Below are 15,500 nucleotides of genomic sequence, written 5' to 3'. Positions count from 1 at the left end.
GCAGACTTAACAAAAAAGCTAAAATTTATTTTTTTTCTTTAATAAAAGATGTAGCCACTGAGTGGGAATATTGAATAACACACATCACTTTGCTTGGGTTTCAGGTAACATCTTTTACCATTCTTTATATGAATACAATGTTTACTTTCCAAGGAGGCAAGAACTAACTGTTATATTTAGGTGAAGTGTTTCCAAGCTGTTGTGTGTTATTTACGACAGAGCCAGAAATGCTACTAGCTAAAAATAAAATGTGTAGCCCCTTTTGTTGTCTGTCTCCAGTGAATGCGGCTGGCGGTGTTCCCCTCAGTGATAGTATACTGAGCTCTGGTCATTGTTGCCTATAGCAGAAGCTGGTCTTACTGTCAGATGACAGTTGTTAGTGCTGCCTAATAGTCTGAAGTAATAGAATAGGGCGTTGTAGTTCAGCAACACTGAAGAAACAAAAAGAAAGAAGCAGCCGGGGGTATGGGCCCATCATAAACAGTATAAACCTAGTTCCAAACATTGCCATTTGCACTTAATTCACATACTTGTGCCTGTTACAGCATCAGTGGTAGATTTGTCTTTAATACTGGTTCCTGTAAAAATTGCAGTGCTGTGGATAAGGGATCCCTGGATCTATAGCTTCATCAAAGCTTCAGATGTGTTACTATCTTAAGGATGACTCCCATTTTCATGCTGCAGTGATGTGTAGTTATATTGTTGAATTCCTACTATATATGATGTCCTTTTCTGCTCTCCAGAATTTACTGTTATAAGATAATTTGCCTTTTGCACCTACTGCAATCGACATTACTCTAGCTCCCTCTGGAGGTCAGATTATGGTAGTGGAGACCCTGGATCCAACTTCTTTCTGAGCTTAATGGTTGTCAATGAAGTTTGCCTCAGTTCTTGCTAGATAGGATTGAAGTGAGGATTAAGTTTGAGCATACCATAAAGGTGCAAGCATCTTAGATGTCTTAGATAATGCTAGGCTGCAACAGAACTGAGTGACTGCATATTGTTAGTGAAAACATTCTGTGTCCCATTTCTACCCTTTCCATGAGCTTTCTACCCTTGCTATACCCTAACATGTGTCTCTCCATGGGCTGCTGAGTTATGTCCCCAACCATCCTGAGCTAACAGTTACCTTGCTGAGAATGAGTAACAGACTATGGGGCAAATTCACTATGCGCCGAAGCGCCTAACGCTAACGTCAATTCGCTAGCGTTGGCCATTTTCGTTACTTCGCAAATTCACCAACGAACGCTGGCGTAACTTCGCTAGCTTTACTTCGCACCGGACGTAACTACGCAAATTCACTAACACGCGCATTGTACTGAACGCTACCTTTTTTGCTAGACTTCCTTCGCCACCTCAGACCAGGCGAAGCGCAATAGAGTAGATAGGGATTGCTTCAAAAAAAGTCCCAAAAAACGCTGGCGTTTTTTTCTATATTATGAGTGATAGGCTGAAAAAGATCAAAATTTTTTTTGGGGCTCCCCTCCTTCCCCCGTACATTTCCTAACTCGTGGCAACTTAACTATAAAGTGGGCACATGTGTAGGGCAAAATAAAAATTTTATTTTGATGTTTTGAAGGTTTCCCAGGCATTTGTAGTGCTGCTACATATTCCTCCATTGAAATTTGAATTTGGCGCTGTATGCAAATTAACCATCGTAGCGTAAATTCGCTTCGCTTAGCGAATCAATGCTGGCGCAACTTCGCAACCTTACGCTACCCCTGAGCGCAACTTCGGATTTTAGTGAATTTTCAGAGCGCTGGCGAAACTACGCCTGGCGAAGTGTGGCGAACTGCGGCAAAGTTACGCCTGGCGCAACTACGAATCTTAGTGAATTTGCCCCAATATGAGCAATAGATTTCAACCATTCATCTCTATCAGCTGTTGTTATGACTTACCAATGCTGTTGATGTTGTTATTTTTGGGCCTCCAGAAGCTCCAACCACTAGGTGTACCATTTTGTTTTTGTCCAGTATGATTGAGGGGCACATGGAAGAAAGAGGTCGCTTCCCTGAAACACACATTGTTTTAAGGTTTAACATGCAATTCATTCCTTGATGTAAATTGTTAGCTCATATCTGTCTGTGTTGTTATAATTAAGTGTATCCTAATATATATGTGGCTGCATGGGAATGACAAAATAACTGGTGATCTAATGTATAACTATTACAAAATAACTGGTAATCTAATGTATAACTATTACAAAATAACTTGTGATCTAAGCTATAACTTCTCATTAAACAAAAACAAATACAGGTTGCCATTGAATGATAGTACCTGGTTTTATGAAATTTGCAGGTGAAGGGGGGATGTCAAAGAAGCTTTTTATCAGAGGGGAGCTAAAGTCATCCATTTGATCGTTATAAATGATTCCTGTCACATTGGAAATAACCTTAGAACCAAAGCTGGAAAAAAATAATACAGGGAAAGAAAAAGGTTAAAACTAACATGACATAGATTAATACATCAAAATAAATGGGGGACTGGGACATCTAGAATAGATAGATTGCTAAGTCTTAATAAATTATATAGACTGGGTAATCTAACTGAATGGGACAGAATGGCAAATCAAATTGAATGGGATAAACTGGTAAATCTAACTAGATAGGAAAGAGCAATAGATGTAATTGGTGCTAGTTGGAGAACTGTACTCTTGAGCTATAATGTTTATGTAAAACCGATACACAGAAGACCACATAAGTAATTACATCCTGCTTTCCAAGTATATCACTACATTGGCCTGTTAAATCAAATAAAAGCATTATAAAGTAATTAAAACATCTTGTACCATTGCCCTGCATTGATAAAAGTTATATGCTTGCTTTGAAAAGACTACTATCGTGTAGTCATGGGTTCAGCCATTCAGGATGAAAAAGGAGAAAAGGCACAGGTTACTTAGCAGATAACAGATAATGTAATAAAATACAATGGGATTCTACAAAATGCATCTGTTATCTGCTATGTAACCTGTGCCTCGGATGGCTGCCCCATGACTACAAAGTAGCTTGTTTATATAAACTATAGTAGTGTTTCTGAAGCAAACACAACAGTTGTATCAGTGCAGGGCAACAGTTCATGATATTTTAATTACTTTAAAAAACTTTAATTGTTTGCTGTTATTGTTCCTTTAAGTAGGATTTTTACCATTATTTTTACCCATCAGGCTGATAAAACAAGGTTTTCTAAGAGATCACAAAAGAAGACCAATATAATATTCAATTGGCAATATCAATGTGTGACGGATCTTACTAGTGATTAATGGTACTTGTTGCAGATACAGCACTACCATCTTCAGCTACAACGGATAGGTGGGCCGTGCCATGTGGATCTTGTATGAAGTAAGTTGGTTCATAATAGTCAGGCTGGTGAGTAGTATCATCTGTGATTTTCTGTCTCAGCTCTTCAGCATAATAAACTGAGGTCAAGTTCTTTATCACCTGTAAGGTTGTGATAAATGGGGAAATATTAAACTTCTGGGAAACCATAAGGAGTCCCCAGTTTGCTGTTTGAACTTTGACAACTCTGCCCTAAGGGCTGTTTATACTGAAACTTATGAAACACTGAGGAAATTAATTAAATATCAAAATATGAAAACTTATGTAAATGTAATTCATCTTTTAATTCTCAAAGTGGGCACTAAAACCATTCCCCTTTTGGAACGTCCTCTAGAAGCTGCATAGAAAACAATGCTCTCAGTGTAAGTTGTGCACTGGACTATGTGGACACATGCAGACAACACAAATAATTGAGAAGCAAAGAGAAATCTTGTATTCACACATATAGTTTATACTTGCTCAGACAAACATATGTTACTGTGATACAGGGAATACACAGGGTTTAATAGTACACACAAATACAATTTTTATAGAGATGATCTTTAAGAAACTAGAGAGAACATTAACAGAAAGTGACAGAAAGTGAAAGGGGCTTTGTTGTTACCTCGGTTATGTTCTCATACATGGGATCTCCTAATAATGTTCTTTTTGCATAAGCAAAACGGAAGGCTTCTAAAATACGGTGATAGGTCAACCCAAGTTTCTCAACAGTATCTACGCTCTGGCTGGAAAAATTATAACCTGCAAGCATTAAAAAAGCAATAAATATACATCATTTCCCACTTCTGACAAAACACTACAACTAAAAGAAAAGGATTCTCTTCAGATACACAGACAGCTCTAGGCTGGTGCAGGGAATTGCAGTCCAACAACAGCTTTGAATTAGGACTCACCTTTTAAGATGTTCAAGATAAGGCCAAGGACAGGCCCACTTAGGGGTGCAGTGGGACTGACCAGGGTATAGTCTCCCAGTGAAAATTGAAGTGGTTCGTCTTGGAAGTCCACAGTATAATTATGTAGATCTTCTTCAGTGATAATACCTCCTACAGCACACACAGAGAAGAATAAATCACAGGAATAAATGCACATAATCAATGAATACTATTTCTCTCCTACAACAACCATCCAGATGTCCAATTTGCTGTCCCTAGCTCTCCCATTACACTCACCTGCATCCTGGATGTCCCTCACTATCTGCTTAGACAGGGGACCTGTGTAGAAAACATCAGGACCTTCATCTGCCAAGGTCTGTAGAGTGTTTGCCAATTTTGGCATTTTTACTATATCTCCCATCTGCAGCACATGACCATCTGGACCGCAGAACACCTCACTGTGGGACAAAGGTAAAGGAGAGAGTGGGTTTAAGTAGATGCAATTACTATGTTTTTTCCAGTTCCTCATAATAAATGATTTTTCTTTGCTGGCCAAGAAGCTAACCTGTGTTTCATGGCTTAACATTCATGTTCCAAAATACAAAACTACATCAATTCAATATATCTATATAGATCATTAGATGTCAAAATAGTTTGCCATCATTACAAAGGCAGGAGATTTGGATAAAATGAAAGGCATGAAAAGAAAATTTAAAAGAAAAAAAGAGTAGAGTTCTTACCTGTGTAAGAAAAAGTAAAGTAGATTGGATGGGAGACAAGTGGCAGAGCAATAAGTATAATGCAAGTATGACTGGTAGTATTTTGGACCATAGAAGAAATTTTGAAATTTTGAAAAGGCAAACAGCTCCGGAGAAACATGTAGGGAGGATAAGACCAGTCCAGTTCTAAAAGTTTTTTTTTTACCAGAGTAATGGATTATGCTCAATGTCCTCCCTGCTTTTATTCAGCCCTTGTTCAAGTCCCAAGCCCACAGGAAACCCCTCCCGTGCCAATTTAATGCTTGGCTCAAATAACCGTTTCCACGGGAGTTTGCCATGACGCTTGTGTGCCAACTGGTATCCTCGTATCTCCCCAGGCACTGCTATTGACAGGCCACCTACAGAAGGAGAACAAGAATGAAATCAAGTCAGAGTAATGTCTACATGCCATGAGGTGTACCTAGTACTGGTAGCACCAACAATCACAGACTTGTGACATAGTACACTCATTTTGCACAGCTGCTTGCCTTAAATGGGCCGCAATATGGGGCTTATGAATAACCAGACTGCCTTGCCAACCTGACCTGCACCCTGTGTACAGGACACAAGTGCAAATCTGCTTTGCTCAATAATTGTGACTACTGATGTCATTCTGTTGCCAGTAATCCTGTTAGTGTTGGGACCCCTTTGTGATGTGGTGAGTCCACTATTTTGTTCAAGGCACCTAATTTTGCAAGCCATAAAGTAGCCAAACTCCAAGAAACGCTTAATCTGTCATACTGAAATACTTCAAATGGAGTGTGTCTGCTTTGATGCATATTGCACTCAGTACAAGCTCTTTGATGCCACTTGTAAAAGCATGGTACATAGTACCTTTTGATAATCCAGTTGCCAGATGAACTGTCCTTTCACCAGCTGATAAATATGCTTCTTTATACCTGGCTGATAATTTAAAAATATTAAGTATAATGCAGGACACTCTTTAAAGGAAACATATAACATATATGAAAAAGCCCTAATTTTGTAGTCAATTGTGAGTAATAAATGGTGTTGCTTTTACATGGTGCTAAAAATGTATATTATCTTTAAAAATAGCCCCTTTATTAGAGCTCCCTATAGATTTTCTCTGGTCCCTGTCCCTGTTTCAAATGTGGGGTGGGCATGTCCTAACGGTCCTTGCCAGAAGCACAGTAGGAGGGGGACAGCCAATCACAGCCCTGCAGTGACACAAGCACATACAGGCTTCAGTTACCTATCAGGTCCTGCTAGCTGCTGATTGGCTCCTGTCCTACAGCACAGTAAACTGAGAGCCGCTGGCTCCCCTGCACAACCTGGGAATTCAGGGAGCAGGAAGTGGAAGAGAAGGGAGGGATTATAAGGGTTTTTGCAGAAATATTCAATAAATCAGCCTGAAACACTACTTTTTTAAGCACAATTCTTCTATATCTAAATGAGTATAAGGAACTGGTACGTTCTTATTTTATACACAAAATGTCTCCTTTAACATAAGGGCTCATTTACTTATGGAAGGCTTAAATTTACACAGCATATTGTGCCCATAGGGGCTTCATCTTGCACCTAGTAAATAATATATTAGAAAGAGGAATGCAACAGGACATCCATACGAACTTGTAGGAACCGCGGCAGCAGGAAGGTTTTAGTGCTGCAGCCTGAAGCTTCAGCCCCAAAATAACTCTCACTGTATCTTGGGACTCCCATATGCTGCCCATTACATGGAAGGTGCAGCCAGGTTCTTGCATTTTTAAAGCACTAATGGTACTGTCTGACATTAAACACAAGGAAGCATAAGGAAGGCTTAATGGCTTGCTTCACACAGAGGTAAAAGGTGGTTTCTGTTTTGCATGTCCTCCTTATGTTCAGTTTGTGCAGAACATATAACAATGATTTTTTGACCACAACACATGTCCAGCACTAAGAAATCATCTGACTGCAATGTTATTCCTGTAGAAATATCAAGTCCTAATCAGTGCCGTAACTAGAGGGAGGCGGGCCCTGGTGCGTGACACGCAGCCGGGCCCCGCCCCCCTCCATACACGGCGGATTCCAGTGGCTGCCGGGGGGGCCCTGAGGGGGTGCGGGCCCTGGTCCTCTTGCACCCCCTGCTCCCCCGGTAGTTCCGCCACTGGTCCTAATTATCTACATGTGTGGGAGTCACAGGATTATGCTACTCTAAAGAGATGATGGAAGATTTTATTAGATAAACAAACAAATAAATTTGCAATAATCGGTGGCTTTAACATTCTGGCTCAATGCAAAGGATCCTCCCCAAATGTAAGTATTCATCTCCTCATCTGCAGAGCGCTACTCATATCAATATGTCAAAGAAACCAGTGTAAACACTACAACTGTTTAATAATGTGATGGCTTCTTTATTGAAAATAAGTGCACCCAACTTTTCATCCTGAATACAAGATTACAAATGAATGCACACCACATCCTTCAAAAGCACCTATCTTCCCCCCACCTGTGGTGTTCTCTCCAGTTGGGGGAAACAATAGTTTAGTTTAAGAAAAATGCCCCTGATGAGGATCAACGTGCTGTGACGTCACATTCATGCAATAACAGAGAAGAAAAGAAAAGAACCCCTCTTCTATCCGATAATCCTATGGTCCATTTCTAATAATCAAATTCATCAATCAACTTTCTTAATAAATATAAATGAACGTGAATACACCTTACCTATATGGTTACGTGATCTTAGCAGTATAAATAAATAGTGGATATAGCAATTCATTAAAATGTCATTATTTGATTACAGAGTTTTTAAATTGAAGTGCTTATTCATTGAATTTTTTAAAAAGGCAGACTAAATTAATTTAAATCAATTATAGACCTACCATTCATTAACAATTAATTCAATTGCAATCGATCCACTACCTAAAGTGCATAGGTGTTAAGAATACGATAAATTAATTATAATACCTAAAGTGCAAGTGCATTAGTCCAGCTTAGGACTTAGAAGAAAATAAGAAAAATTAATACATGAACCAAATTAATTAAAGATAAATCAATTGCCCAGCAACTCAAACCCGATATGAAAGTAAGAAAATTGAAATACAAAGAGAGTTGTCCCAAAACTTTCTACCTATTATATTTACTATCCCTGGGACACCACAAAGCAAAGAAAGGCAGGACAACCAGGACTGTGGTCTCAATTTTGAAAAAACTGGCCCTATATGTTAAAAGAACTGTCTAGACCTCACAAAACCACAAATCCTGGCCCCCTTGAGAATCCCAGTGCGGGATACAATAGGAAGAGAAGAGAATGGGGTTTGAGTGCCGAATTCCCCCAAACAACCTCTCCCCTTGACCAATTCTAATAGTTAAATAAAGAGAGCTTTAAGCTAATATTAAAAAGTTATTTAAAAATAGCAGAGTTCGCCAACGCTTGTTTCGCAAGTGTCAAGGCGAAAGTCACATTCATGCACATAACAACTGAGAGCTACAACACTATGCTTAGTAAGAAAATTTACATCCTTTAAGTCAGGGCCACCATCAGAGGGGTGCAGGGGGTACAGAGGTCAAGGGACCCATGGCAGAGAGGGGGGATGGAGACCGAAAAGCAAGATCCTTTGTAAAAAAACAAAGAAAAGAAGGGGGGGCAAAATTTGGGTGGATGGCAAGCAAAGTTTTGGCATGCTTTGGGAGTGAGCAGGGTGGACCAGTGATATGACCATATGAAAGGTCCTATTTTACTTGTTTGCAGAGCACAACACACAGAGAGCCCAGGTGACCAATGGGCTAGTAATAGTACGGGGACCAATGATAATGATGGCAGCCCTACTTAAAGTTCACAGCACCGTCAGCCATAAAAGCAATGCATACGGAGGGCAAATAGCCCTGAAAATATAATTTTTCTCACCAGTTTGTGATAACTGACTGTTGTTTCCAAACATTTCCTCTGTTGCAGCCAGTGGAGCCTTTTCCCGAGCATTTATAACCTCAACTTTTCCTGCAAGGAGAAAAAAAAGTGCTGATGAAGCACCCAATTGCGCGAAACGCGTCAGGAGGGAGTGGCTGAACATAAGGTAGGCAGACTGGCGGGAGACTCTGCATTGTGGTGTGTTATGTTGGAATGCCATGGAAGGCTTTACTAATGTGAATTGTAATTTGGATGAATTGCACAAATAAATGTTTTAAGTGAGACACTGTGCATGTCTTGAATTTATATGCAATGTGTGATATTGGACCCGTGCACATTTCTCACTGAGAGATAGCATACACCCCTAAAACAAAATTGCGCTAATTATACAGTAGCCCAAAGCAGAAACAATAATGTCCCTTTTAAACCCACTGACGGATGATAGCAAATAATTTCTGGCATTGGTGAATTCATTCTGCTACGATCTTAGGTATGCATTTCTCAGGCTAGGCACCATGCATGCACTAATTGACTTGCACAAAATTTACCAGCATGGAAGCTAATTTGTACCTGTGAAGCAAAAAGGTATGCAAACTGTGCCACGTGTTATTTTGCAGAAGCCTGATATTACAGTGGAATTCTGGATAGGGCTGTTGCATTATGGGTAACACATGACAATTTGCACAGGTATTTTGCTCTGCCTCAGTAACTGGGCTTTTTTTGCACAGCTATGTTGTTCTGTATTTTAAATATTCTAATCAAAGGTGGATGTATTGGCTCAAATTGATTACTGCTCAGAATGTCTTAAAAAAACACTATTTGCCTTTGTTCCAATCTTTTTGGTTAAAATGCCCATGTACATTGGCAGCTCAGCCATTCTTGACTGAATTAGCATCTTATTAGCCCAGTCAAAATGATGCCCTGAAAAATTCCCTGGAATCCATTCGGCATGCAGGAAAATCCTGCCAGGCCTTTATCTCCCCAAGGTCATGCAACTGTCAGCCCATTGCTGAAGAATTAGATCTGCTAATACAGTCCATTGTGTTGTTGCCCAAATCAGACAAATATCTGTCGATCTTGCTGATATATGGCAAGTATTAAAACTGAGGTAAAACTGTGACTACATTTTATAGTTATAGTATATTTTACCTGTTGTTCTTACCAGTTTTGGAATCATATATAGTCAAGATGACACCGCCTCCAATTCCCATGCTGTGAACATTTAGTAGTCCAACACAGATAAGAGAGGCAATAGCAGCATCTACAGCCGAGCCAGATTCCTTCAGGATGTCCCTATAACAAATAGAGGAGAAGTAATAGATGGTAGGTGATTTAGTCTGAAATAAACATATATTTCCTAGAGCAGGGCTGACCACTTTCATGCAAAATGCTGTCTATGCATTTCCCATTTGTTTGTCAAAACTAGCCTGTGTAGTTTTTGAAAAGAATAAGCGTCATATACATTTTTTTTTATTAGCTGCATCTGGAAAAAGGTTTGCTCTGTATTGTCTAAAGAAATTAAACTATAAACTTGGATTTTTTAAACAACTCCCATGCCAAGTTGCCTAACAAAAGTTCAAACTAGCAACCTGTGTGTACAAATGCTTGCAAAATGTTTAGTTGTATTGTACTGAGCTATAGTAACAACATGACAATTCAGTCAGTGGCTCAGTATGAATATCCATACAGCGCAACCAAAACCGCATCCCTTTAACAAACCTGAAACAAACAGTCAGCCATGAGTGCTTACTTTTAACTTTGGGACATCATTTAAGGGCGAGGCTATGACATCTCATGGCTGGAAATGAGTAGGTTAGGCGGGGAAATGAGAGGTCTGGGTGAGGAAATGAGCTGTCTGGGTAGGGGAAAGTCCAATCTGGGGTTAGAAGACAAGTCTAGAGGTAGGAATTTGTAGGCATTATAAATTTACTGGCAACTAAATTGCTGGTATATTTGTTATACCGATACCAGCCCTAGCTGGTGATTTACCGGCTGGGCCGGGTAGTGAGCACCCGTGGACCCTATGCAGGCCTCTAGTTTTCTTGGTATTCCACCAGGACACCAGAAAAACTCCCAGTGGGCCCAGATGTCAGTGGTCCCTCGTGCTGATAAACATTTGACCTATTTCATGGCCATTCCCTATTTCTAAGATAAGAGTCTAAATAAATGAAATAATAGATTATAGTATGTAAAGAAAAGAGACTAGGAGAATAGAGGTTGAGTGAAGAGAGGAAGAATAATAGTTCTGAGAGTGGGTCCCTGGTCTAAGGTTTTTTGCTGGGCCCCCGGCCTAAGGTTTTTGGGTGAGCCCCTGGTGTCCCAGTCCAACACCGATAGTGTACCACTACAATTTCATATAAAAATGGGTAAAGGTTTCAGAAGAATATAAGAAGTAAATGCTTGTAAATAAACATAATAATATACTGTAGTTCCTTTTGACAATAACAATTACCATTTGATATATAGGAATGCACCAAATCCACTATTTTGGATTTGGCCGAACCCCCAATCCTTTGTGAAAGATTTGGCATATGCAAATTAGGGGTGGGAAGGGGAAAACATTTTTTACTTCCTTGACAAAAAGTTACCAGATTTCCCTCTCGCATATGCAAATTAGTATTCAGTTAGGCCTGGCAGTAGGATTCGGCCAAATCAAAATCCTGATGAAAAAGACAGAATCCTGGCCGAATCCCGAACAGAATCCTGGATTCAGTGCATCTCTATTGATATACTTATTACTAGGCTGTGCCCACGCATCAACAAACAGATTCGGTCCTTGATCCGACAGGATTTTGTAGCCTGCCTGTCCGCTTTTGATATTGGGTGGGGTAGCCTGTTGGGAGGGCATACACTGGCAAATAAGCTGCCAACTTGGTCTGTCAGCAGCTTTTATCAGCCTATGTAAAGCCACCTTTAGAAAACAAAAGCAAAGATCTGATTGGTTGCTGTGGGTAACAATGGTGATGTTTCTCTCCACTACATACAGTAGCATGATAAATAGGCCCCATGTGTATAATATTTTTTATTATTTTTTCATGTTACTATTACTTTAGTCTAGCACCTGCAAATAAAGTATTTCTTTTATATGAGAGGTTTTCATACTATAGTCATGTAGAGAGCTATGAATGACTTTTGAGCCCTGTTTTTATTCCTGTGTTAGAATTAAACACATACATACTGTATCATATCTAGTATCTGCTATATAAAATGTAGAATGCCATTTCAGCCTTAATGGCTGCCCCATGAGTACCCAGCAGCTTACTACAGAAGTATTTCTGAAGAAAGACAAATTTTTGTTAGCACAGGGCAAAAGCACATACGTTAAACACATTTAACTGCATATAAATCACTTTAGTTTGATGGTGTCCATTTAATTATCTAGTTGGATAGGTTTCCAGTTGGCTGATGGCAGAGCCGTGATGTTGAAGCCAAGAGTTTTCCGAGAACAAATGTCCTTGCAAAAAAGAGACAAAGTGCATTTAGTGCAGACAGCCAGCTGTGTATTTCAGTCCCACAGGTACAGCAAGACACTCACTGTGTTTCACTCCTCCGCTTTACTGTGATGAGCTGGTCTCTATTTGCCACTAACTCTTCCAGACAAGATTTATGGGTATGGTGAGACTGTGGGAGCTGGCAAAGACTGCAACCCTTTGCATGAGTGCCCTAAAACAGCATTTATTGGGTATTGTAAAACAGCATACACATTCACAAAAGAAATAATAAAAACTTACCTTCCAATCTCTGAACATATTCCAGCATCAGTGGCTACAGCTGCTCTTGCATAGACATATTCCTCAGAAGGGGTACCACAACTCAATCCAAAATAGAGACCAAAGAATAATGCAAGTGCCACCACTAGTATGCTAAGGACGCCTATTAAGATGAAGCGTTTCCGCATGACTCTGGGTAGAGAAAGACACACAGACCTATTAGTGAAGTAATTATCTTCATATATTTGTTGTATCTGAAGCACTGCAAGATAATGTGCCTGCACTTATACTTGACTAAGCCATGAGTTATTATATATTAGTACAAGATTGTTGAGGAGCTGGCTGTGTCAGCGCAGACCCCTACAGAAGATTTCCCTGTCTTTGGTTTGCTGCCTTTATCCAGGGCCTGCCTTGTGTTCCTGCAGCATTGATATACAGTCTGTGCCTGCCATCACTTCATGCTGTTCCTGACTTTTTCAGTTGGATGGCCAAACTCAAATCACAAAAGGCCCAAATACAGCTATGATCTCAGATGGAAATCCTTTATATCAAGCACTGTCCAGTGTAAATGCTGGGACCTTATTTCCAACATATGTGAGTGTAAACTATGTGACATATTAAAATTAAACATTGTTAGAAGCATGCTGCATTTCCAGATTTTCTGTCTATAAAAAATATGAAGATCTACAGTATATTTAATAGCTATATAATATAACAATGGCTCCATTAATTGGTAAGTTTAAGATGCAATGAAGTGGAACAGAGAAGGATAATTACTAGAAATCCTGCTTTCTCTCTAGGTATGATCATTAATAATCCTTCAAAAGGAGATAATCTGTTTCTAATTGCCTATTTAGGGGGTCAAAAATCTTAGATGTCACAATATGATATTTCAAGATAAAAGACGAGAGACAGTCGTCTGTTCTAACACAGCAAGGTTTAGTCATGTCTGCAAAAATGTCTAGCCCCCTTAAGCACCAAGAATACGTTTAGGAAAAGCCACTGCAGAAACCTTCTGGCTAACAGTTTAAAGGGGTAGTTAGCCTTTGTGTTAGGATGTTATAGAACACCCTATTCTTTTCAGTTGGTCTTTATTATTTATTTTGGATAGTTTTTAATTACTTGTTTTCCTCTTCTGCTACTTTCCAGCTTCCAAATGGGGGGTCACTGACACCGGCAGCCAAAAAACATATTCATTGTTATTTATTTATGTTAATATTCATTATTATTTTATTATCTCCTTATTTACACCCTCTCCTATTCATATTCCAGTCTCTCATGCAAACCACCGCCTGGTTGCTAGGGTAAAAAAGATCAGATTAGTGCATCCAAACACACCCAAATTCTGGCCACTGAGTGCCACTGTAAGTCAGTAATTTTGAACAATGGGTAAGTATTCTGTGTCCTACTTATCAAGATTTTTTTTATAAGGGGCACAACCTTAAATAAACTGTAACGTTTATGTAATATATTGATACCAGATACTTATAATACATCTCGGAACCTTATGGTAAAATCTTATCACCCAAACTTTACAATGCTTGGCATGTGCAAAACCAACTCAGGTACTGTAAGAGTTAATACATTTAAAAATGTTTCCTTCTTGATGTACCTTGGTGATGCTGCAGAATCTCAGCACGAGTATATCCCAAGCACAGAGTGGGTGGGTGACAGTACCATCTGTTCTTCTTATGTTAAGTAAAGAAGCCAAGTGAAATTGAGGAATCACTGGCCAGTAGAATTTGCTAAAAGCTATTGGAAGAGTATGTGTTTAGGGGGGACATCATTGTTTTTAACACAAACTATTACTCAAATCATGTATAAGATCCTAGCATAAACTAATTCCCCTTGGTTGACTACAGTTAAAATTTAGAGCATGCTCTGAAGCAGAAATTAAGGGATATTATACAAAAAGTCTCGGGGCAACCCCAAGTCCTCTACTCAGAACTTGCATTTGTCCTATAAAACAAATATTACATTTGTATGGGTGAACATTATACTTCCTTTTAGTGCAATGTATTTGTATTATATAAGTATGATGCCATTTGTATCAATACAGTAAATGCCAATTGCCACTGGCCGCCGTCTGTTCCCTTGTACAGAAACAAAACTGCCAATAACTGGAGATAGTATGCCATTGTGCAAAATGCAGCAAGTCCAGTGGCCAGTCAGGAAAAGCAAACAAAAATAAACCTATAAATAAAATACAATTCAAACACCCATCTTGGCTCATTTGGTCTGTTATAGAGTTTGATTAAAAACCAGTGAAATGTACTGAAGCTATCAAACTGCTGATTAAAGGAACAGTAATGCCAAAAAATGAATTTCAAGTAATACAAATATAATGTCCTGTTGTACTACACTGGTACAGTGTCCTGGGAATTTTTTGCTTGGAACTGCAAGTGTAACCAAACTGAAAGCTGCTAATGACTTTCAATTGAGTACAGCTGTACAGTTTGCTCAACAGAAAACAATGACACCTACATGTAGCCAGCCTATAATGCCCAGAAACTCTTATAGCTTTCTAGGAATGGAAAGAAGGACTTGACTTCAGGGGTGCAGGGGCCCAATACAGCAGCAACCTCTTAACTACCTTTCATTTAGGCTGGCAAATTCTAAAATAACAATGTATAATTAAGTTATATAAATATTTGCACTTGCAGCGTTATCCTTTTTTTACTTTTACCTAATGCAAATATAACACACACTTAGAGAAAATGATTACCTTAGCAAAGAAAAGAAATATGCTTAGTCTTAAACCAGAAAACATGTCTGTAAGATAGATGAAAAAATACAATGGTCTGTTCATGTAGTCAGGTTCGCCACAGTAAATCTTGGAGCCCAGTTCAAGTTGTCTTCACCCCCCCCCCTTCCTATAAACACAAGTGATTAGCAATAACATTTTTGTTCACACTCCTTGTATGTGCTACACAAAACACAGCTAGCAGTTGCAAAGATACAGTCATATAAAAAAAAGTTTT

The 15,500-nt window shown here is 39.2% G+C and overlaps 1 protein-coding gene across 1 annotated transcript in view; it reads right to left on the bottom strand.

The window, feature by feature from the left end:
- Positions 1–15,500, bottom strand: part of ggt1.S (gamma-glutamyltransferase 1 S homeolog) — a 33,436-nt gene that overhangs the window by 3,344 nt on the left and 14,592 nt on the right. Inside the window, 10 exon segments of the mRNA NM_001092395.1 lie at positions 1,899–2,011; positions 2,278–2,405; positions 3,250–3,437; positions 3,940–4,076; positions 4,229–4,378; positions 4,505–4,665; positions 5,132–5,324; positions 8,810–8,899; positions 9,972–10,102; positions 12,541–12,711. Of these exon segments, the coding sequence (NP_001085864.2) occupies positions 1,899–2,011; positions 2,278–2,405; positions 3,250–3,437; positions 3,940–4,076; positions 4,229–4,378; positions 4,505–4,665; positions 5,132–5,324; positions 8,810–8,899; positions 9,972–10,102; positions 12,541–12,711 (1,462 nt within the window).

Source organism: Xenopus laevis, chromosome 1S, assembly GCF_017654675.1.
Source record: "Xenopus laevis strain J_2021 chromosome 1S, Xenopus_laevis_v10.1, whole genome shotgun sequence".
NCBI classification, from domain to species: Eukaryota; Metazoa; Chordata; class Amphibia; order Anura; family Pipidae; genus Xenopus; species Xenopus laevis.
This window is presented reverse-complemented; position numbering and strand designations above follow the sequence as displayed.